Source organism: Equus asinus, chromosome 19, assembly GCF_041296235.1.
Source record: "Equus asinus isolate D_3611 breed Donkey chromosome 19, EquAss-T2T_v2, whole genome shotgun sequence".
In the NCBI taxonomy this organism is placed as follows: Eukaryota; Metazoa; Chordata; class Mammalia; order Perissodactyla; family Equidae; genus Equus; species Equus asinus.
Window position 1 is genome coordinate 4,098,261 of NC_091808.1, and position 24,418 is coordinate 4,122,678.

The window sequence follows — 24,418 nt, forward strand, 5'->3', positions numbered from 1 at the left end:
CAGGGGCGATGGGGAGGGATGGGAGAGGCAGCAGGAAGGTGGTGACAGAGGGCTCAGGACACTTTTGGAGGCGATGGGTACATATGCTCACGGAGTCCACATGGGTGGACATGTCAGAATCTTTCAAACTGTACACTTGAAATATATTCAGTTATTCCATGTCAATTTTATCTCAATAAAGCTGTTTAAAAATAATAAGTGGGGTAAGACAGCCCTGATGTCCTACTGGTTAAAGTTTGGTGCACTCTGTTTCAGCAGCCCGGGCTCGGTTCCTGGGCGTGGAACCACACCACTTGTGTGTCAGTAACCCTGGTGTGTCAGTAGCTCACACAGAAGAACCAGAAGGACTTACAACTAGGATATACGACTATGTCCTGGGGCTTGAGGGAGGGGAAAAAAAAGAGGAAGATTGACAACAGATGTTAGCTCAGGGCCACTCTTTCCCAGCAAAAAAAAAAAAAAGTGGGAAGGAAACATCAAGAGTGGGTTATCTCTGAGGGGTGTGATTATGGATAATCTATTTTCTGCCTTCTGCTCTTCTACAGTTTCCATAGGTTAAAAAAAGGCCCATATAATTTATGAAATATTATCTCTGTATTCCGTCCAGATCTCCCAATTTTTCCCACCGGAAAAATCCCTGCTCTGCAGGTTCTTGCTGCAGCTGTGAATCATCTGCTCAGCCAGCCAGAGCCAGCAGAGTAAAAACCACCCACTTCCAGGACTCCCTCGGTTACAGCCACTCGGGAGCCAAATCCCCAAGAAGCTACATGCCGGGCCTGTCATGGAGTGCCCCAGAGAATGACGGAAACAGAACTTGGTTTGAACATGTTGCCCTCAGTCCTCCTCAGCCTATTCTGAAAAAAGAAAACAAGACCCAAAACAACGACAAGCTGAAAAAACAAACACTGTGTGTGTCCAAGTAGAAACTCCTACTCAACCCTCAAGGCCCAGTGAACCATCACCTCCTCCGCCCTGCACAGCACACAGCTCTCTCTGACTGTGGGTGTCGTGCTACATTGTAACTACGGGGAGGAACCCTTCATGTGGCAGACCCTGGGATCTCTGAGCCTGTGCTTTGTCCATACGCAGCGCCTGCCTTCAGCACCCGCTCCCACCACCCTCAAGTCTGGTTCTCCTGAACCGGGCCCTTGGGTCACCACTCCATCCTCGGCAGGCTGGAGGGCCCCGTGCCAGTCTCTGCGCGGCTGCTGTGGTCTGTTCCGGCATCCTGCACGTGGCTCCCTGGGTGGCTCCCTGGGCGTCTCCCGCTGCCACACTTCCCTCTGGCTCACACTGAATCATCTAGTGTGAAAGCCCCTTGGCTGCCCCGGAGCTTTTTCCGCTCTCTGTCTCTGTTCCATCTAAAGCCCCCTCTCTTCAGGAGGCCAGCTGGTCCCGCCCACCCCCAAGAAGCTCTCCATTGCTGGCAAGAGGAATTCCCACCCACCGCCACCTTGGGGCAGCCAGTCAAGGGCTGGGAGAGAACCGGAAAGTCCTCCTGGCCCGTGGGTCCTTTCGCGTCCCGAACAGCAGCTTGCACCAGCGCAGCCTTCACCAAGCAGATTCTGATCCTCCCGGTCAGCCTGCAGTTCCAGCCCACTGTCCCCTTGCTGTGAGTCAGAGATGCTGCTCCCCTCCTCCCTTCCCCTCCTTGAAGTGCCTGCTCTGTGCTGGATGGGGGGACCTGTTCATGTGCCCCCTGAATCCGTGAGAAAATGAGATGCAAAATCAGGTAAAAAGCTAAGTGATGCAGAATAACATCCAAAGGTGGAAAGCGGAGTCAGGCAACTGTGAGGCTATGAAAAGCCACAGTATCATCCCCGACAAAGCTAAACTCCACCTGAAGACCAACGATGGCGCCTCACACCCACCACGACGGCTACCCTCAGAAAACCAGAGACAATGTTGGGGAGGAAGTGGGGAAACTGGAACTCTCGTGCACTGTTGGTGAGGACATAAGACAGTGAAGCTGCCGTGGAAAACAGTATGGCGGGTCCTCAAAACATTAAACAGAATTACCATACGTTCCCGCAATTCCTCTGCTGGGTGCATATTGAAAAAATTGATGAGCCAGCCCTGTGGACGAGTGGTTGAGTTCGCACACTCCACTTCAGCGGCCCAGGGTTTCGCTGGTTTGGATCCTGGGTGTGGTCATGGCACCGCTCATTAGGCCATGCTGAGGCAGCGTCCCACATGCCACAACCAGAGGGACCTACAACTAGAATATACAACTATGTACTGGGGGGCTTTGAGGAGAAGAAGAAAAAAAAAGAAGTTTGACAACAGATGTTAGCACAGGTGCCAATCTTAGGGAAAAAAAAATTGAAAGCAGGATCTCAAAGAGATATTTGTTACACACACATTCGTAGCAGCATCGTTCACAGTAGACAAAAGGTGGAAACAACCCAGGTGTCCATCAACAGAGGAATGGATAAACAAAATGTGGGATATCCATACAAGGGAATATTATTCAGCTTTAAAAAAGAGGGCAATCCTGTCACATGCCACAACACGGATGAACCTTGAGGACATTAAGTGAAATAAGGCAGTCACACAAAGACAAATACTATATAATTCCACTTATATGTATCCAGAGGAGTCCAAATCACAGAGACAAGATGTAGAATGGCGGGGGCTGCGGGCTTGGGGAGGGGGAATGACGAGCTCGTGTTTAATGGGTAGAGTTTCGGTTTGGGACAATGAGAAAGTTCTGGAGATGGATGGTGCTGATGGTTGTACAGCAATGTAAACGTACTTAATGCCACAGAACTGTGTATTTAAAATAGTCAAGATGGTAAATTTTATGTTCTGTGTATTTTGCCACAATTGAAAATAAAAAAGCAATGGCTGGAACAAAGAAGGTTGGGCTACAAGAACTCACTGCGTGGATGTGACGGGCAGGGATTACATGTGTGGATTCCCTATTGTCGCTCCCGGCACAGAGACGACAGGAACTCCACCACAGAGAACCGACGGGTTCACAGAAGCAGAGTGGGGTTTTCACACAGGGCTCACAGCTCCTGACAGAGCTGGAGACTAAAATCAATGAGGCTACGGGGGACCCAGCAGCTTAATTTAATGTGACATCTAGAATCGACACACAAAAACTCCACACTCTTCTCACGGGTTTATGGGCCATTTACAAAAGGAAAATTTGGCAAGACCGAGAAGGAAGCCTTAACACACACTCAGTTGTGGTGATTCCTGACCTGCTCTGTGACCATGGCATAGAAAAGTAGCCGTGAGTGTTGGACATGAAACCAAGAAGCCTGAGCCTTTGGGATTTTTTTAAAACTTGCTTCCAGATAACTCGTGTTAAAGAAGAAATAAAAACCACACACCCAGAAAATCTAGGAAATATCAACGGTGGTCACGAGGCAGAAAAAACTCAGGAGATGCGGCCAGGCTGCCAAGCAGAGGATTGACTGGGCAGGCTTCATTCCTCAACAAGAAAGAACAAAAACAAATGGATTAGGCTTTCAAGGAGAAAGAACTGGTTCTTTGATTGGAGAGGAGATTGTGGGGGGGGGAGACTAACCACAGAAATAAACCACTGTCCAGTCCTGATCAAGAAATAACATGAAAATACCAACTCACCAGAGAAAGGGCAGATGCCCAGAGATACAGACAGGATTAGAAAAATAAGATAATTATCTATAGAATTATACGTTGGGTAAAATGGACAAGTTCACAGCAAGATATGGAACAACATCATTGCTATAAGAAATGGAAAACCCAAGGTGACTGACAGCCATGAAAGACACTGGAAAGGGCCTCAGTTCTCTCCAGTGCCCCAGAGGGCCCCCACTGGATGGTTCTGCAGAAAATGAAGACCCTGCAGCTCTTGGAGGAACTGATCACTCGCACCATCCCAACTGCCTTGGCCCAGACAGAAAGAAAGTTCACACACCTCTTTTGGGAAGAAAAATGCCCAATGCTGCTAATAAAACCCACCAAAGGAAGTGCAGAACAATCTTGCTTAGGAATAAAGGAGTGAAACTCAAAATAAACAGCAGTCAGCAGACTCCTGGGTCTCCGTGGGCGCCTAGGGAGCCTCCATTCGTGGCAGGAACGCAGCAAGACTCACAGACCTCCTCTCTACTGAGTCACCAGCCACCAGCACCCACGGCCTGCCAGCCACGGAGGGGATGCACAACTCACAACTCGCACATACTGCCACAGGTGACACCAAATGAGTCTCCCTTAACATCATAAAAACTTCTTTTACACACGGCAAGAAGACTCACTCTCTCTCTCCCACCCCCAGCAAAAATAAAGTAGACCATTATCTTACACCAGACGCAAAAATTAATTCAAAATGGATTAAAGACTTGAAGGTAAGACCTGAAACCATAAAACTTCTAGAAGAAAACATAGGCAATACGCTCTTCAACATCGGTCTTAGCAGCATCTTTTCAAATACCAAGTCTGACCAGGCAAGGGAAACAATAGAAAAAATAAACAAATGGGACTACATCAAACTAAAAAGCTTCTACACAGCAAAGGAAACAATCAACAAAACAAAAAGACAACCTAACAATTGGGAGAAGATATTTGCAAACCATATATCAGCTAAGGGGTTAATATCTAAAATATATAAAGAACTCATACATCTCAACAACAAAAAAACTAACAACCCAATTAAAAAATGGGCAAAAGATCTGAACAGCCATTTCTCCAAAGAAGATATACAGATGGCCAATAGACACATGAAAAGATGGTCAGGTTAAGTTTGCACGCTCCGCTTCGGTGGCCGGGGATTTCCCCAGTTTAGATCCTGGGTGCGGACATGGCACTGCTCATCAAGCCATGCTGAGGCGGCGTCCCACATGCCACAACTAGAAGAACCCACAACTAAAATATACAACTATCTACTGGGGGGACTGGGGGAGAAAAAGCAGAAAAAAAAAGATTGGCAACGGTCGTTAGCTCAGGTGCCAATCTTTAAAAAAAAAAAAAGATGGTCAACATCACTAATTACTAGGGAAACGCAAATCAAAACTACAATGAGATATCACTTCACTCCAGTCAGAATGGCTATAATTAACAAGACAGGAAATAACAAGTGTTGGAGAGGATGTAGAGAGAAGGGAACCCTCATACACTGCTGGTGGGAGTGCGAACTGGTCCAGCCACTATGAAGACAGTATGGAGATTCCTCAAAAAATTAAGAATAGAACTACCATTTGATCCAGGTATTTCACTGCTGGGTATTTATCCAAAGAACTTGAAAACATGAATGCTTAAAGATACACGCACATAGATCGCAGCATTATTCACAACAGCCAAGTCTTGGAAGCATCCTAGGTGCCCATGAAGGGACGAATGGATAAAGGAGACATGGTACATATGCACAATGGAATACTACTCGGCCATAAGAAATGATGAAATCCGGCCATTTGTGACAACATGGATAGATCTTGAGGGTATTATGCTAAGTGAAATAAGTCAGAGGGAGAAAGCCAAATATCATATGATCTTACTCATAAGTAGAAGATAAAAACGACAACAACAAGCAAACACACTGACACAGAGATTAGACTAGTGTTACCAGAGGGTTCCAGAGGGGAAGTGGGGAGGGAAGAGGGCACATGTGTATGGTGATGCATTGTAATTAATCTTTGGGTGGTGAACATGATGTAATCTACATAGGAATCGAAATGTAATGATGTGCATCTGAAATTTATATAGTATTATAAACCAGTGTTACCTGAATTAAAAAAAACAAGAACTTAAAAAGCTTCTTGCCCCCAGGAGCAGGCCTGAAGGTTTAAGGCATAGCTGCCCTCAGCTGGGAGCCAAGGGAGGCGGCTGCTGCCACTTCCCTGCTCAGCAGAGTCCCCTCCAACCTGGCTGAAACAGGGAACAAAATGAGGAGTCCAAACTGGGAGGCAGTGGGAAGACGCCCCTTCCTTACAGATGGTCTAACATCGACCTGAAAAAGCACAGGGGAGAAGGGGAACAAAGCAAGAAGCAAGCACTGCTGGAGCCCGAGTACCGGAGACAGCGCATCCCAACACACACGAAAAAGGAGCCTCCTTACACTCCAGCAACGACGGGGCAGAAGATAAACGGGGGAAGTATCCTATTCATAGCAGCAGCCCCAAACCCCCGAGATTCCTAGAAACTGAACAAGGACTCTGCAGGGGGAATGGAACCCCCGCGGGAGGGGTGGAGGGACAGACTGCTCTTTCTTGGACAGGTGCTCTTGCTATTAATCCTCCCTGGTCAATCAATAAATCAGCGCAATTACCATGCAAATCCCAGTAGATATTTAGTGAGAAAATCAGGACACATTCCAGATGAATCAAAGATCTGCCTGTTTAAAACCATGGCACAGTGGAGGAACCCCCACGGGCACGCTCTCTGGCGGACCCCTCGGCATCCCTTCTCAGGGATGTGTTCTCCAGGATGCGTTCACTGCCGCCTCTTCCACGCATGACCCCACTCATCTGCCTTCCCTCCTCACCACCCCACGGATGCTACCACTGTCAGAGTGCCCAGTGGCACCCAGCGGCCACGTCTCCATCACTGTCTCTCTGGGGCCTTGGCCTCCCCTCCCAGCCTCTGTGGAGAGCCTGCGCCCCATCTCTATCCACGGCCATCCCTTCCATCCGAGGATCTCACACTGTCCCGACACTGACATCACCCCAAACGTCCCTCCCAGCTATACCTCTCCTCCGTGTCCCAGACTTGATTGGACACCTGCCTACCTGCCTTTGTCCCTGAGTGTCCAAGGGGACATCTAACCCAGTGTGGCTGCTGTGGATGGGCCTGCCAGATTTAGCAAACAGAATACAGGACGCCCTGTTAAATTTGAGTGTCAAACAATTTTTTTTAGTATAAGTATGTCACAAATATGGCATGTGACATGTTTACGCTAAAACAATTTGTCATTTACCTAAAATTTGAAGTGTTTTACCTGGAAGCTGTGGAGCGCCGGCTCCCGGGACACGGCTCTGCCGGGGGCCTGGCTGGGCTTGCCTCCTCCTGCCCCTCGCGTCCTTCATCTCCACCCCTGGAACTCTCTGGAGTCTCTGCACTCCCTCCGTCTCACTCCTCTGCCCTCGCCCACACCCCCATCTCTCACCTGCTCTCCTGCCCCCACTCCCAGCCTCCAGCCCCGCTCTGTGCAGGAGCCCAGGGCTCTTTCAGACCAGACATTCCATCTCATGGCCCCGTGTAACATCCTCCAGGGTCCCCCTTTGCCTTTGAAATGAAATCTGACCTGCTTACCTTGGCCCAGAGGATCGGGTCCCCCTCCAGCACGAGCCTTGGCTCAAAGACCCCTTCCCCCCGATGCTTCAGTCACAAAGGTTTCCAGAAAGTTCCTTTGCCCAACTGTCCTTGTGCTCTTCCCAAACTCCTTAGGGCTCAGGACCAGGGCCGCCACCTCCAGCTCTACTCCCATGGCTCATTTCCTTCCGTGTAAATAGCACCTTTTCTATATGTCGTTTACATGGAACAGGGATCCCCAGCCTGGGCACCCCGGACATTTTGTGCTGGACCATTCTTTGTGTGGGGGGCTGTCCTGGGCAGCCTCCAGCAGTAGGCTGCCTAGCAGCATCCTTGGCTTCTAGACCCCCTCTTCCAGTCACGATGCTATATGACGCACCTGTGTCATGTGACAGGTAGAAGTTATCAGGCAAAGTTTAGTGCTTTTCCCAATGCTCCCTCATCTGTCCACCCACCCAGCTGGCAGCCATCTTTCCCCTCACAAATGGACCCACGGAATCTTCTAGAGGCAATAAGGCAAATGGTTGTTAGTGTCACCACTGCTGTTTGAGTGCCTATGCTTTCTAGACTTCTTCCCCCGTGATGTGGGGTTTTGCTGTGGGATACAAGGACTGCTTTTCTTCCAGTGGACAACCGGCCAGATTACGTGACAGTATGGCAAGCATTACGACCCCTTCATTTGCTCAGGTGCCGTCCCAGGTGAAGTCTGGCTCAGGAGACTCCTTCCTGGTGAGCCTCTCAGGTGGGGTATGGAGCCCTGGGGAGTGTGGGTGGCTGCACCCCAGCCCCTATGAGTGAGCCGGCCCAGCTCACTCTGCTTCCCTGCCCCCTTGGTTTCCGGCAAATTCATTTAACTCAGGAGCTGTTGACAGGAGGCACCCAGAGGTGGGCTGACCTGTAGTCCAAGCATGACACATACAGGGGGACAATGCCAATGTGGTGTGACGAGAGCTCTGAGGGGGACGTGCAGGGGGCACAGCAGAGGGTCACACTCCAGTGGTGGTGGTTGGGGGTGACCAGGGAAGGCTTCCTGGAGGCCCGGCAGTCAGCTGGGAGAGAGGGGAGGTGCTGGCCCGCGGGGCCTGTGGGACTGGAGGGCAGAGAGCAGAGGGCAGAGTGGACATGGGCCAGGTGGGAGGGGAGGCCGGCTGGGGTTTCTTGTCTCTGGTCCCACAGACTCCACCATGGGAACTCCTCGTGGGAGGGAGGTAGTGACTGAAGAGGAAAATAAAGGCGACACTGTGAGGCCTAATGAGGAATAAAGTAAGAAAGGCTCGGCTGTGATGCTCAGGCCCACGGGTCCCCAGACCCCCTGCCGAGTCTGGGCGGGTGCGTCTCCATGGACCCTGCTCCCACAAAGCTGCTTAGAATCCATGTTTTAAACGATGATTGAAGTGATGGCTTTCAATGTCAAAGAAAATACTGAAATAAAACAGTCTGAGGGAAAAAAAATCTTTTCCCCAGACAACAATAACTTCATTATGTTAACATAAATAAGGTCTTGTTGAGGTTGGGAGCCCTCCTATGGCCATGGTGTTGACACAACCCTCCTCAGTAAGAACAAACGAGTTCTCTAGAAACATCACCAGCCCCAAGGTCATCCTGTCCTGGAGGCAGGGAGGGCTGGTGACGAGGACATCCCTCTAGGGGCTCTGTGTGTGTTAGCGGGGAATGGGAGCCCAAGGGCGCCTCTGGTATGGTGGGCTGGGGACAGGGCAGAGGTGATGCATGGCCTTGTCTCTCCATTTGTCAAGAAGAACCTGAAGGGCAGAGGCAGGCGGCCCAGGGCCCAGAGGAGGTGCTCAAGCCACAACAGCACCCATCTCCCCTTCATCCCCTTCCCAGAGCCTGCACGTCTTCTCAGCTGCAGCATCTCCTCCTTCAGGAGGCCTTCCCTCAGTCCCCAGTGGAACAAGAGGCTCTTGTGCAGGGTTCCCATGGCCCCCAGGTGTGCCCTTCTCAGAGCCCACTGAGCATCTGCCACCCATCAGGCACCGTCCTGCAAGGGACACACTCAGCTTAAACGTGATGGGTTCACAGGGTTGAAAAGTCCACCCCACTGGCTGGATCCAGGGGCAGGAAAGGTGTCAGGAGAGCTCTGTCTGTCTGTCTGTGTTGTCATGGACAGACACCCCCCTCCCCCCGTGGCTCACAGGATGGGATCTGGCAGCCCAACACTCAGCTCCAGTCCAGAGGAAAGAGTTTCCCCCCACAGCTCCAGAAGAAAAAGGATCGCTCAGCCTGCGTCCTGTGCCCTCCCGGGGACAGTCCTCGTGGGCAGGCCTGGGTCAGTGCCTCTGAGGGGAGAGCCCACCATGCCAGGTGGATCTCGGGAAAGATGGGCTCGCGGCCAAAGAAGGGGCCCTGGGAGCCAAACCCGTGGGGTTCTACTCTCGGGGGCTCTGCATTTTCACTGAAATTTATACTACAAGTGGCATCCACACTACATACTCTGCCAGAAGCCAGTTTTAGCTAAGTAGAAGCTGTGGGATTGGCTCATTCTGGGGGAAATAAAATCAGGAGGAACAAACTTTTTCCAATTAGCTATTTCTCTTAAGTAAGAATTCTACCTAAACCATTTCCTTGAAGTGTCATTCACCCCCACTTCCAATGTGGATATAAACGTTTCTCAACAGCCCTGACCTGGGACTGACGATATGTACACTGACCGGCACATACTGACAGAAGGGAGACAAAAATCCAGAAATTTCTCCCAGCAGCTAAATATACAGAGTAAACAAACACACTGAGTTGATTAGCAAATAAGACTCCTTCAGATCTGGACTCCAGGATTAGAACAGCCTCCAGATTTAAAAAAACATGACAATCTGCAGTGGTCACTTATATTGCATTTACCGTGATGTCCCAGTCGGTTCCAAACCGTTACACTTGTATTTAAAGAAAGTTCTCTGTTTCAATAAATATAGCAGCCTTGCAAGAAAACCTCCAACCCCCGCAGCATGATGCCAGGGAAGGCGCGTGCTTCCCAGGACAGATGACAGGTGAGTTCATGCAAGTCAGCCTCGGCACTCCTGGGCGAAGGTGGGCTCATAAAAACAGGAGCTCACAAGGCAGTCATCATAGAATAACCCCGGGTCTGCTGGAAACCTCCTTCTTTTCTGATTGATGACAAACTTTTCACGGCTATATACAAAACTTTTAAAAGGCATGTGGTCGCATCAGAGTCTTCTGTAGACAGAAGACCATACATGAAGCCTGGAGCAGAAAGAAATCATATGAATAGCGAGATTTTAATAACTGCATGCAGGTCGAATAAGAAAAAGAGCTTGATTGTAAAGCTGTTGCAGATGACTTCTTGAACCTATGGCCTAGCATACTTAAAAAAAGAAAACAAGGAAATTCCACATTGCCGTTTTGGGTAGCAAAATCTTCACCACCAGGGAGATCTGGCTAATGCTGCAACTTGGGAAGAAAAGGCTTTTTGCTCTGTAATTCTACTAACTACTGCTGGGCTCCAATGACATTAATTTACTGATAACTTCATAAAGTTGTGTTTATTTTTCCAAGATACAACACTAGCCAGACCACTCAGAATCATGCCAAGATTACAGGACTTCGGACTTCTAGTAGAGCATGTATTGCTTTCCTGGTAAATAAGGAAGGTCTTTATATATGATCGTGACATAGCGTTTTGCTTACACAACCTTTAGAGGGTGCAGCTTCTAGATACCAGGAAAGAGCCTTTATTTGTTTATTTATGGTAAAAAAAAAAAAATGACATAACCCAGCTCTCTGTCTTGCTAAGAGAGAAATGTTCATTTCTTAGGAAACCAAAACAGTAAGTTCCATGTCAAGCCAAAGGGATCTAAACACAAAAGAAGAGAATAATATCATAAGATCTTGCTTTTCACATAACTTCAGCCAAAACCCTTAAGCGGCAAGATCAGTTTTCAGATTGTATTAGACTGAAGCAGATGCCAAGGGTTTATGCAGATCGACACTTGTTGGCGAGGTCTAGGAACAGGGAGACCTGGAACCGCACAGCTCCTGTGCAGCCCTCAGTACCCCCCAACCCCCCAGCGGCTGGGCCATCTCCAGGACAAGCCACATTGCCCCAAGCTTCTCCAGCTACAAAAACCGTGCGATGGTCACCCCATCACCATCAGCGCCAGCACCGAGGGGGACCTGTGCAGCAGCTGCTTCTGACCAACATCACCTGTTCTGGGGAAAGGCCACAAGTACCAGTGATAGCTGGGGGTCCTCCCAGGACCACCCGATTATTCCACTTCAGTGCCCTAGTGTCTATTAAAAGGTAACTAAACACACAAAGTGAATCCAATAGCTAAAGCGGTCTAGAAATGCTTCCTAGCATTTTATGAAACGTTGTGGAAAGGGAAGTAAAAACAATTTCTTGCCAAATTTTGCTCAGTGTTGTGCACGTTCCTGTCACCACGCGGTTTCAGTTTTAGGGTTTTATGAAAACACTGTGGACAGGGAAGTGAAGACAAGTTTTTCCTAAACTTTGCTAAGTCTTGTGCTCATTCCTGTGACCACTGAGTTTAGGTTTATAATCTCTCTCAAAACCAAAAGCCGAGCATGCTCTGCCACCTCACCAGCAGGCCCTCTTTGAATTTTTATTAGCCAGAAGTGCCAAGTCAACAAGCAAACAAGAAAAGCTGTGAGAATGTCCCAGAGGAGGACGGCTGGCCTCATGTTTGCAAAGGACATCCTAGGGAAGATTTATTTGCAAATAAGCAACTGCTGTGACAAGGAGTCAGATTTTCAGTTTTAACTTATTTCTAGATAAATGGGCCGTGGTTCTGATTCCCAAATAGTCTGCAAGGCGCCGGCTCCCACTCTTGGCCATCACAGCTCCGAGCTCCAGGACACAGAGGTACCGGGAGGGGGAAGCCGGCGCGTCCTATTTTCCCTCCTGAAAACAAGTGAGTTCCCGGGTGCGCGGGAGACAGTTGCTCCTTGCCTTTCAAAACTCCCTGGCCCCCGCGATGTCCCTGATGCCGCCCCTTTCCCCGGTCGGGGGCGCAGCCCTGCGCGGAGCCCCGCGCGCGCGCCCGTGTCCCCTGCGCCTCGGGGCCTCCCGCCCAGCCAGGGCTGCGGCGCCCGCCGCTCCGACGACCCCGCCAGCTGGTCGCGGGGCCCCGCGCGGGACAGGCGCCCGTCTCCCCTCGGGACCGCCCGGCAGGGAGTCGGGGAGTCGGGACCCCGGCCCTACTCACCCAGGAGCAGCCAGAGGCCGCGCCGCGGGAGGCCGCGCAGGTCCTGGGCCATGGCGCGCGCTGCCGAGCCGAGTCCGCCCGCCGAGGACTGAGCCCGCTGCGGCGCCGGGGGCGGGAGCTGGGGAGGCGGCGGCCGGCCCCCTGCGGCGCCCGGGGGCGGAGGGGGGCGCTGGGACCGCGCGGGAGGGCCGGCGGCAGGGAACCGGGCGGCCAGCACCTGCGGGCCGGGGCGCCGGGACGGGTGGAAGCGGCTGACAGCGACCCGACCCTCCCGCAAGTGGCCCGGACGGCGCGGAGCGAGCGCGGGCCGGGAAGGGCTGCACCGAGGGCGGGCGGCGCGGCGGCTCCGGGCCCTGCCGGCAGGACGCACTCTCGGGCGCCCGCACAGGCGCTCCGCTCCTGCAACGTTAGCCGAACGGAGGGACAGTTTCAACTAGGGATGGTGTCCCAGACCAGGCGCCTCGGCCTCGACCCGAGCGCCAGCCCCGCCTCTCCCCAGGTTCTGGCCGCTCCCGCCTGGGGTGGGAGGCAGGGTCTGTTCTGCAAAAGACAAAGACCACCTTCTGCATCTAGCTCTCCCTCAAGGTGCGGCCACTGGGGATCCCGCGGGGACAAAACCAGCCGTGGCGCCCGGGGAGACTCAGAGTAACGTAACGCAAAAAGGACCCACAGGTACAGTGAGAAACTGGAGTCAATGCCGAGGACCTGCAGGGTGGGGAACGGCTTGCCCGCAGGCAAAGGGGCAAGGCAGGCACGCACAGAAGTCCTAGAGGCCGGGGAAACAGGGCTCTCTGGGGGGACTGGGAGGTGCCCCTATGGACTTGCTGCCAGGATGGGTGGTGAGAGGCAGGGAGGCTGGCAGGAGGCTGCGAGGGGCTCAGATAGAGTTCTAACCCGAACTTACACAGAAAGAGGACAGCTTAGACCTGCCTTGGGAGGTGGTCACTCCGGAGCCCGCGTGAAGAACTGAGGGAGGAAAGGACGAGAAGCTTGGGTGTATTCGTTTAGAGAGCGATTAGACAAGGGCTCCCTGAGGGGACACACGAGCCCCGGGGCAGAGCAGGCTTCCCCAGGCACAGGTCTGACGGGGAGACAAAGTCGGGAGGCACGAGCCCAGGGCAGCTGAGCTGTCCTCAGCCCTCAAAGCCCTACTGGGGCTGGATTTCACCCTGCGGTGGTTCCTTCTTGTAACGTCCTATTCCAAGAAGAACACTGAGCAACTGCGTAAATTTGTGCTCAGGCCCATGAACCAACCACTGCCCTCGAGAGGGCGAAGAACCACTACCTGAGTGCAATGGTCACATCTCCTTTGTGGCTGAGAAGGACACTGCATAGTGCGCAATCTGTGGTCAACCCACATGGACTGAATGAACATTTCCCTATGCCAAATGAAAGGCAAGAGAGCCACCTGCTGTCAGTGTGGCGAACAGGAGGCAGCTGACAGCCAGGGGGCCATCCATCTACCTTCTGAACGCAGGCTGGGAGGATGGCACAGCTCTCTGTTAGCTCCTCTTTCTGAACCTTAGGAAGACCCCGCCTTGGGCGGCCTGGCCTCACACTTTGTTCCTTTGACAGTCATTTGAGCGCCTCCTATGGGCAAGACTGTGCTAGGTAAACAGTGCAGGTCCTGCCCTCCAGCTCGTGAATCTAGTGGGGCAAACTCCAAAGATCTCAGTGACAACATGAATGCCAGACAAAGGAACCACACACGGCGGGTGTGGGACCCCTGCCTCAGCTGTGGTGGAAGCAGTCTTGAGGGCTGCATGGGAGAGGAGTGCTCGAGGGGACTACGGGCCAGAGCTAAGGGCCAGTGGCCAGGGACCATGCCACGTGGGAATGGCACAGTTGGGGGGGCTGAGTGGGGCCCCAGCCGAGCCCTGGGACAGGTCCGCTGGGAGTCCTGTACGAGGCAGTCACCAGTGAGGGAGAAGAGCATGTCTCTCTGTGCTCTCAGACTCGCCCTCCACTCGCAGACCAAGCCACTCTTTCCACTCTAGGCTGGTGCACTCTCTGCATCTTCGAGTTGGGCCCTTTGTTCATCACCTGAAGGACCTGGGACTCCTGTGTGTTCAGCCCCAGGCTCAGGAGGAGCCAGTGTTTGCACCATTTCCTCTTTGAAGCTCAACTGCAGCAGAGGCGAGGCTGCGGCAGGGGAAGCCCTTGCCATTCCTCCTTTCCATTTTCTCACACAGCCCCTAACAGACACATGTACCTACTAAGACAAAGTGTATTTCTCAAGTTCATGTGCTTTGGAAGTTCATAATTTGGGGGGAATGCCAAAGTGGGGGGTATACACACTGGGTTTTCCCTCCTGATGGTTTTCAGCCCTGCACCTTGGGTCTGGGTGAGAGGCCCAGTAATTACTATGGGTCTCCCTTCCGCAAAAGGTGGGAAAGTGGGGCAGATCCTCACCACTTGCCCCTACGGCTATGACACATATCTCGAGTGGACAACCTCACCCTGGCTAGATTCTGTCCGCTGTATCTGTATTTCTAACCAGCGATAGTAGCATGGAAGATCATTCCTCTCCCCAGACCCCTCCATCTAGATGGACATTAGGTTAAACGATGGATGAGGTGAGAAAATGGCAGATGCTTTACTGCATGCACAGCAGGGTTAAAGACACAATCTAGACAGGTCAACACTACTAAAAATTCAAACATAGGAAGACTTCTGCTTCCAGCCATGATGAAGTAACAGGACTGGATTTACCCTCCTCCCTTAAACTAAAAAACTGGACAAAACAGATGAAACAAGAGTTGTCACCCTGGACCACAGGCGGTGCAGGACAGGGAGCCCTGAGAGCAGGGAAGCAGGTGAGGTGAGCCTTCTGCCTGCAGCTTCCAGACCACAGCGTAGGTAGGGAACCAGAGGGCAGGGTCTCCCAGGGTCGAGGAGACACAGCTGGGAGCCCAGAGCAGCCACAGCAGCCGGAGTTGGCAGGGCTCCAGAGAACTGGAGGAGGAGCTGCACAGAGAAGAGCTGCAGAGCGTCCCCGTGAGTCACAGCACACTCACCAGGACACCAGCGGAGGCGGGGAGAAGAGCCACCAGAAAGGAGCAGGCTGGAGCAACCCCTAAGAGTTCACACAGGGCCAGGAATAGCTCCAGTTCCCACCACCTGTAGTGGAGAAACTTTGAGCTAAGCTGATGTCAGAGAGATCAGTAGAAGGGTGCTGCCTCTGGAGTTGGGAAAAGTTATGAAGGCTGCCCAACAAAGCGGAAAAGCGACAACTGACAAGATCAAATGATTTCCAAGTAACTACTACATCCCAGGACAAAAGACAACTAACACAACTTCAAGTGGCCTAATATATGTGTAATTGGAGTCCTGGCACACAGAAACATGTGAACGACTGTGTAAAAACTGTTCTATAACCTATAAAGAATATTATTAAACTCCAAGCATAGGAATCATGAAGAAAAAAAAGACCAAGACACCTCATAATCAAATTGCTCAAAACCAGTAAGAAAGAGGAAATCTTAAAGGCTGCCAGAGAAAAAGATACATTATGTAGAGAGGAACAAAGATAAAGGTGACAGGAGTGTTCTCATGGAAACAACGCAAACCAGACAACGATGGAGCAACATCTTTAAGCACGGAAAGAAAAAACCAATCACATGTTCGGTAGACACTTTTTCAATAATTTGCTGATTCACAGGGGAAGATTTTGCTGGTGTCCTCACCACCAGGCTGGCAATTTAGAGGTTAAACTTGAGGCATGATGGATGATGAATTAGAGGTTCCCAAGATACCATGTCTATAAGCAGTAGCAACTCAGGTCTGCAGTTTGTTTGCATAGGACAATTGTGGGATAAACACTGAACAGAAGCAGCAGTCCCTCAGGGGCACTCAGCTTCACGAGCTTCAGCTCAGTCCCCATGGGGCACTGCCATCCCAGCCCAAACACTCGGTACCTGGCAGTGGCTGAGGACAACAACAACTGGCTGCACATCTTCCTAGTTCCCAAAATGCCCTCTCCAAAGTCAAACAAAGACAAGAAGCGGAAAGTAAATTCTACATAAAACTATGCCGTCAGCATCACTTGGAGAATTTTATGACTGCAAATTAAGGGAGTCAAAGAGGAAAATCGCGGGAGTCCAGCACGTGATCTCTCCCCTTCACCCCACCCGCAGCCAGCCCATCTGAGTGGTGAGCAAAGGCGGACTGGGAGAGACGGCGGGGCTGAAGACGGGGGCTGCGAGGCGGCCTAAGGGTGAGGTGGCACAGTACCAGAAGGGTTAAACCTTAACATCCTAGATATGGAAATAATTCTAAACCCTCCCAATGCTATGAAAATTAATGACAGTTGAGTCTATCCAGAGCTAGTGCACAACACCAGATGAGATGAGATGTCACACGTATGAACTGAAGACCCTCCCTGCTCTGTGAGACTCTGGCACAAGTGTCTAACACAACCACATGGAGGGGATCGAGGATAAAAGGCGTAACCTGCGTAAGTTTAGAAACTAATATTCCAACTGCACACTCTAAGGCTGAAGATGAGAAGAACCGGCCACCACTGCTGTCCTCTGGTTAGTAAATCCGTCTCTCTCCGGGGTAGGGGTTACAATGCTGTGATGACCCTACGTGCACACAAGAATGCAACAAACACATGGAGGTGTGTCTGAAGGCAGGGATTAACAGACACATATTTCCTAGCTCTGTCTGCTCCAGCTCCAACAGCAATGAGCACATCTGCTGACCAGACCTTGGTTTCCAAATCGTACTTTCCAATAAAAGGAATCAGAGCTTGTTGGAGAAATGCTTGATTCCAGGGCTGGGCAGGGAATCTACGAGATGAGGCTAAAATATCCTGTGGTGCCAGAAAATAAGTACTTGAAAAAGGATGGCAATTTTCAAAGATACAGAACCCAACCTGCACAAGCTCCTAATGGCTAACGCTGGAATAATGCAAGTGACAAAATAAGCAATGACAGTCTTGTTATTGTAACTCACAGAACAAGATAAACATCAACGAGTCTATGCTGATATAAATAACTGAATACATAAACCAGGGGGAAGAGACAGCTTTTCCTAACAGGAAACTTCTAAGTAGTCATTGTAGAAGGAATGAAGAGATATACAAAATCATCATTAGAAAAACACCACAAGAAAAGCAGTTTCAGGCAAGATTTCTGATGGATGCTAAAACCAGTGAGCAAAAGTTTTAAGACAGACAGATATTGCATACTTATCCAAGATCTCCCTCAATTACAAGGGAAAAACAGTAAGTTTACAGAGGTGAAACCCGGCAGAGGTCACAGTAACCAAGTGATGAAGGAGAACATTGCCTGTAAGGCATATATGTACCCGCACACAGTGTACTGAGGACCCAGCACTTCTGTGGCACTCATCAAAAACTGCATATTGTCAACATAATCAGGAGAAAACAGCTGATACACTGAAATCAAAAGGCATTCTACAGAACAGCTAATCAGTACTCATCAAAAATGTCAAGGTCATGAAAGACAAGAAAATAGAAGCTGTCACAGACTGGAGAGGATGAAGAAAACAGTAACTAAATGCAGTGTGGGCACTGGACTGGATCCTAGAACACAAGAAGAACGCTGGGGGAAACTGGTGAAATCTGAGTAAGATCTGTGATTAGGAGGACTGCACCCATGTTAATTTCCTGGCTTTGATAATTTTACTATGGTTACGTAAATTGTTAACATTAGGGGAAGCTGAATGTAGAGCATATATCAACTCTATTTTTGCAACTTTTCTGCAAGTCTAAAATTCTTGCTAAATAAAAAACAGCTGTATACCAAATAATCTGAACACTGCCGCCCGTGTGCCTATTTCCCCGAAGTTCTTAGTGAACACTGTAACCACTCCTAATTATTCAGGATAGTGTGTATGTGCCTGTGTGTGTGTGTGTACCAGAGAATCAGAGAGAGAGGGAGAGAGAAGGCAGAAGCCTCTTTATCCAGCTATACCTGAAGTCATTTCTGCAGCTGTCAATTATGTAAGTTAATGTTCCCTTTTTTGTGCTTTGGCTAGTTTGAGTTGTGCTTCTATCATTTGTAATCAAGTGTCCCCTAACATTCTAATTTCTGGCCTACTTTATCCTAAGGAATATTGAGGCAGTTATAGACATTCACAGAAGAGAAAAACAAATCAAAACAGTAGAATGAAAGTAGAACAGCAGGACACTCCAACAAGTCCGGGCGCAGTCACTGCACAGAGACGCATCCCTGCACACTGCCTGACGACAGCGCTGGCAGCAGCTGCGAACCCTGACTGAACGCTCCCAGCTCCCAACAAGTCCTCAGGTAAATGCTTTATTTTACCCCATGCTTACGAGGGCAGGTCCTCCTCTTATCTCCATTTCACACACCAGACAATGGAGGCCCAGGGAGGTGATGGAACCTGTCCACGGCTAAACAAGCCAGCAAAGTTGGAGCAGGAATCTGAACCCAGAGAACCTGGCTTCAGATCATGCCTTCTTAAACAGTGCACTATGAGAGATGAACCCCAAGCTCAGGGCTCGCTCCTGGCAGTTAAAGCAAAGTCGTTTACAGCAATCGATGCCCATTATATAAATAATAATGACATTCCCTGATCTATCAGGAGAACATTACTATCAACCTTAACGATCATGATATTAAGATGTAAGTTCTATGTAAACACTGGTAGCTGAGGGTTTATATAACACTCACGGCTCACGCCGAACTGTTTCTTCCCCAAGAGTCAGAATTCAGGCAAAGACATGCAAAACCTGTAAACAATCTTACATTGTTCCTGATACTTTTCTAGAGATAACAATTATAGCTTTGTAATTGCTGATTAACACATTACCACAAACTTGGTGGCTTAAGCAATACAAATTCATTACCTTATGCTTCTGGAAGGCAGGAGTCTGACACAGGTTCCACGAGGCTAAAATCAAGATGTTGGCGGGGCTGCATTCCTTCTGGTGGCGCTAGGGGACAGCCTGTTTCCCTGCCTGTTCCAGCTTCCGGAGGCCACCTGCAGTCCTTGGCTTGGGCCCCTTCCTCCATCTTCAAGGCCAGCAGCAGCAGCAGGCGGAGTCCTCCCTGAAATGCCATTTCTCCGGCTCTCTCTTCTGCCCCCCAGATACTCCAGGATCATTGACTGACTCCAGCTCAGCTGATTTAGCAACCGTACTTGCTTCTGCAACCTTAATTCCCTTTGCCACGTGACCCACTCACAGGTTTGGGGCATGAGGACAGGACGGTTTGGAGGGCCGTTATTCTGCCAATCCCAAGAGCTAACACTCATTAAACATTTTACTACGTGCCAGGAAGACACTTGATAATAAATATAATTATCAATAGTGAAAAAGCAGCAAAGTCAATCCATCCAAACACTGGTTGGATAACCATTTCTTTAAAAAGAAACTAACCTGTTGTGTTGAGCTTCTCAGTTATGCGTTCTCTCCTCTGACTAGAACTAACATGGGCACTGGCAGAGCCAATGGGAATTTTTAGTCTCACATTTTTTGTGACAGTATCAGAGTTTTCACAACATTCTAGGTCTCTGGTTATTGCCAAACATAATCACCTGTATATCATAGTTGGTATAGCTAAAGTGCTCCTTAGTGTCTCAATAATACTGTATGAAAGAAAAATAATTTTGAGCAATAATGTATTATCTGAAACTTTGCTAGTTGAAGATATTTGGAAACTTGGAATAATTTGACTAGTACTTTAAGATTCTACAAGAATTTTATATAATTAACTAATGTCAAATTAGAGACTTTAGGGACTAAGATAAATACTGATTTTTCACTTGCAGTTCCAAAAGATTCATGAATTACTCCAGCTTGTATATTTACCTCGGGAAGCTTAATGACAGCAATGAATTTACTGGTCATGGCTGGAAGCCTTTTGATCTACAAGAGTTGCCTGATTTTTACCTTCAGTTTTTGGTGAGGACATCTTTATTTCAAAATAGTTGAAAGTTATCATTTCAAATGATCCTTTCTATATTTTCCCCAAGGAATGCAGTAATTTCGTCTCTATGTATTCTAAAAGCGAATTCTACTTCATCAAATCCTTTTAGAAACAAATGACCAGAAGTATGGTTCTTATTGCTGCTAGCATGTTGAAAATAATGTCTAGTCCATGTTTTAACTTTATTCAATGCTAACTCTGACTGTAGCCTTTTAATATAAATAACCATATAATTTAGCATATAGGAAAAAATCTCCCTAATTCTAGGATTCTACTAACTCAATGTATGGCCGAAACCAATGATTCTCAAGTTTCATTTAATAGAGTTCTTTTACATTATCTTTTTACATTCTGGAACCCAATTCCTGGTAGACATTTGGGATGGATCTGGTAATAATTGGAGACAAATTAATATGTAAAATAAAACCAAAAAGCCTATAAAAGAGGAAAATTCTGAAATCCAGCAGTTTGATGTGCAGCCTCGCCATCCGTGTAGATTCCACATAAACACTGGTAAGTTAAGTTACACTTGGAAAATGCCCTCAAACCTGCAGAAAGTATTAAATTTACAGTGGAACTATAGATTCTGCCTTTATTAAATACAAATACATCAAATATAAATGTTAAATGGGTAACTTTAATCAAGTGATATCAACCAAATATTGAATGCTCTAAACATTTTAAACATTTGAAGAAGAAAACACATATTTAAATGTTCATCTTACTATTAGTAAAACTGCAACTTTAAACAGTATGTTACTTTTAAAAAGTAAGAAATTAAAGAAATTTATATGTTAGCAGATAAGGCATAAAATTGGGCTTTGCAAATTGTTCCTATTTACATGCTAACCCAATATAACAGAACTTATTACAAAACAAACTTAAGCAATATGGTGACCACTTAAATTTCAGCACTTTACCAAAGCATGCATGGGTTCCCTGTTCCTAGTGAAAACAAGGAAAATACATCTAAATGTTCTATAACGAAATCAGAAAAATGCATTAAATGTATCACAGCAGTAATTTAACTATCTTGGAAACTTCAAAATATACACGTCGCAAAATGTTGTGCATCTATGGATTCAGTCTATCTGTTACCTACGGTTCAATATAAGACTCTTAAAAACAACTGAAAACTGAAACTAAGACAAGAACTTCAAGTAAATTACATTTTTCATGTATGGAAATCATTTAATGAACTCTGAAACAATAAGAAACCTTCTTTTGGTCAGTATTTTTAAAAACTAATTTAACAAAGACTTTTTAAAGGGACATGGCCATTTATTCTGATCCAAAATACATAGCTTGAAGTCTCTAAGTCACAAGTTTGAAATAGAAAGTTTACAAACATTACAATTATCTTTTAATTTTATATAGAGAAGATCTTAATATTGTAGAAACAATAGTTGCTGGATTTTAAAGGAGGACTATAAGGTACAATATTATAAACAGCTAGATCCATTTATTGAGCCTAATTACATCATCGTGCTATTACCACAATTTTTTCCTAAGTGCTGTAGAACATTATCTGTAGGAGGGAACACACATTCTCCAAGGAAATTCTGTAGGTCAAGAAAAGAAGGGAGAAATCAACAGTAAAGAGTGGTGATTATGCTGAATCCAATATTACAGAAAGGTATACAGTTAGTTGTCAGTATACTCTACTACTAAACCAATCATTGACACTAAACTCATTTATCACAAATGAGTATCATATATACTCATTTACCATTGAATTCTGTCCCTCGACTAGGCCTATCACTAAACTCTATGACTAGATCAATAGCAGAAATAGGCCACAGGGATTATATATACAGAAAACTATTCAGATTCTATTTTAACAGAGAAAACTGGATTGTCATAGTGGTAAAAAGGTGGCAGTGTCTTGAACAGAAAATCACTGAAGTGAGATGTTCGAGTGACTTCATTCACTATGAGGGACCTCGGCTAGTGTCACAAAGGCAGACTCACAAACACTGATTTACTAATGAATATCTATGACACAAAAATTATGATTTTTAAGACAAACAGGACCGTGGGAAATAAATCTGAAAAGGAAATCCTAACACACATCCTTGAGGAAGTTCTGTATTCATGTGAAATGCCCTCACCAAAGCTGCCCTGGTTAAGTACGGCCCCTCCCCAGTTTTCCTCTGGCCCATTGCTCTGCTTTATCTTCATTGTTGAATTTGTCACTATTTGAAATTAGCTTGTTGATTTATTTCCTTCTCCTCTCCGGAATGCAGGCACCTTGAAGCAAGAATTTGATCTTTTCACTGCTGAGTTCTGAGCACCTAGAAGGTCACCTCTGTGTGGTTAGGGGGTGTGTGGGTATGTGAGAAGGGACACAGAGAAGCTTTCTGAGGTGCCAGAAACCTTATGTACCTTGACCTGGTATACAGACCTGGGCATAGTTACGTAAAAATTCACTAACCTGTATAGTTTGGTTTAGGAGGATGAAGAATGAGGAAAGCACTTAACTGATTATTTGGGAACTAACTTGGGGATTATCAGGATTAGGCTGAATAGATTACTGAGGGTAGAAACAAGATGACAGTTAGGAAGATGGCTAAGAAAGTAAACATAATGCAGTCTATTTAAATGAGTGGCTGCAAAGATGAAAAGAAAAAAAAGGAAGAAAGCAGGAAATGGTATTTAGAGCTGACAATCTGGGCGCTAGCTGTGCTCAGTGTCACTAGGTTGTTGCTACTTCTAAGTATTTTCAGTGGATAGAGCTAAAAATATGTATTTTTGAAGAACAGAATCATGAATTTATATTTCCAATTAAAATGTAATAGTACAGGATTTTGAAATTCAACTATTGATTTTTTACCTGTATCTTTTTTCTTGTACAACAAAGATCCTGGTTCCTAACATTAACATAATTATTCTCTCTATATAAAAGTTTCAAAATAATTATATTACTTTAGACAATTACATACAGTTATGATATTTTTAGAGCTCTAGTTGTTCTCAGAATATATATCTATAAGATGTATACTCAAATGCTATATTAATATAGCTGAAATAATTCCTTTTAGCTCGTTACATGACCAATTCAATATACAACTGGTTTCATTAATTTTATATGTGCATATGTAAAGCACTGATGTTTCCAAAGTCTCAACTAAGAGACAAGTTTCCTTTCTATCCCTAGCCCCACCCTCTGCACATAATCATTTTATCAGCTTCTCTTCCAGAGTTTCTTCTCACAAATATAAACAAACACACATGTATATTAATATTTTCTGCTTTCTTACCCAAAGACAGCAGATTATATATATTATCTCCTTTGCTTTAGTCATTTAACAATAGCTACTGAAGACTGCCCCATCAGTGTACAGATCTTTCTTATTCTCTTATGACGGCACAATAACTAATATGTAGATATTTCCAATCTTTTGCAATTACAAACAATGCCACAAAACCAAACTTGTGCCTAAGTCATTTTGTATTTGCCAGTGTATCTAGACACAGACTGGTGAGGTGTGATTTCTGGGTCAAAGAGCAAATGCATATGCAATTTTTATAGACACTGATGAATTTCATTTGCATTGGTTGTACCAACAGCAATGTATTAGAATGCCCGTCAGCGTGATAGTGAGAATTTCTTTTCATATGGATATCTAATTAATCCAGCATTTTTAATTTTTAAAAATACATTTTTAATTTTGTGTGTGTGTCCATCTTCCTCTATTTTGTGTGGGATGCTGACACAGCGTGGCTTGATGAGTGGTGTGTAGATCTGTGCCCAGGATCTGAGCCTGTGAACCCCGGGCCACCAAAGTGGAGCATGTAAACTTAACCACTGTGCCACTGGGTCGGCCCCTCAGCATCATTCAGTGAAAAGACTGTTCTATTCTCTGCTGCTTTGCAATGATACCTTTGTCCTAATCAAGTGAATAAAGACTCATAATATTGTTTCTGCATTCTCTTTTTGATTCTTTTGATCTATTTGTCTGTCCTTGTGCCAATATCATACTATCTTGCTGTCACTTTACACGCATCTTAATTTGTGATAAAGTCAGTCTTTCTACCCTATTTTTATTAAAAAAAAGTCTT

General features: G+C 47.2%; 1 protein-coding gene and 1 long non-coding RNA gene across 6 annotated transcripts in view; one reads left to right on the top strand and one right to left on the bottom strand.

The window, feature by feature from the left end:
- The window catches only part of RAMP1 (receptor activity modifying protein 1), a 48,593-nt gene extending 35,876 nt beyond the window's left edge, over positions 1–12,717 (bottom strand). Inside the window, exon 1 of one of the 2 annotated variants that reach the window (XM_044751216.2) lies at positions 12,435–12,717. In XM_044751216.2, the coding sequence (XP_044607151.1) occupies positions 12,435–12,486 (52 nt within the window). In that variant the 5' untranslated portion in view covers positions 12,487–12,717. The remainder of the gene's footprint in view (positions 1–12,434) is intronic. The other variant, XM_070489275.1, reaches the window with a different exon arrangement.
- Positions 4,993–24,417, top strand: LOC139041026 (uncharacterized). Of its 4 annotated transcripts, XR_011495480.1 has the most exons (4): positions 4,993–12,140; positions 13,020–13,106; positions 18,514–18,712; positions 19,396–24,417. It is a non-coding gene; the product is annotated as an uncharacterized lncRNA (long non-coding RNA). The 4 variants fall into 4 exon arrangements; XR_011495476.1 differs by having other exon boundaries at positions 13,020–18,712; XR_011495479.1 differs by lacking the exon at positions 13,020–13,106 and having other exon boundaries at positions 5,004–12,140.
- Position 24,418: the final 1 nt, after the last annotated feature.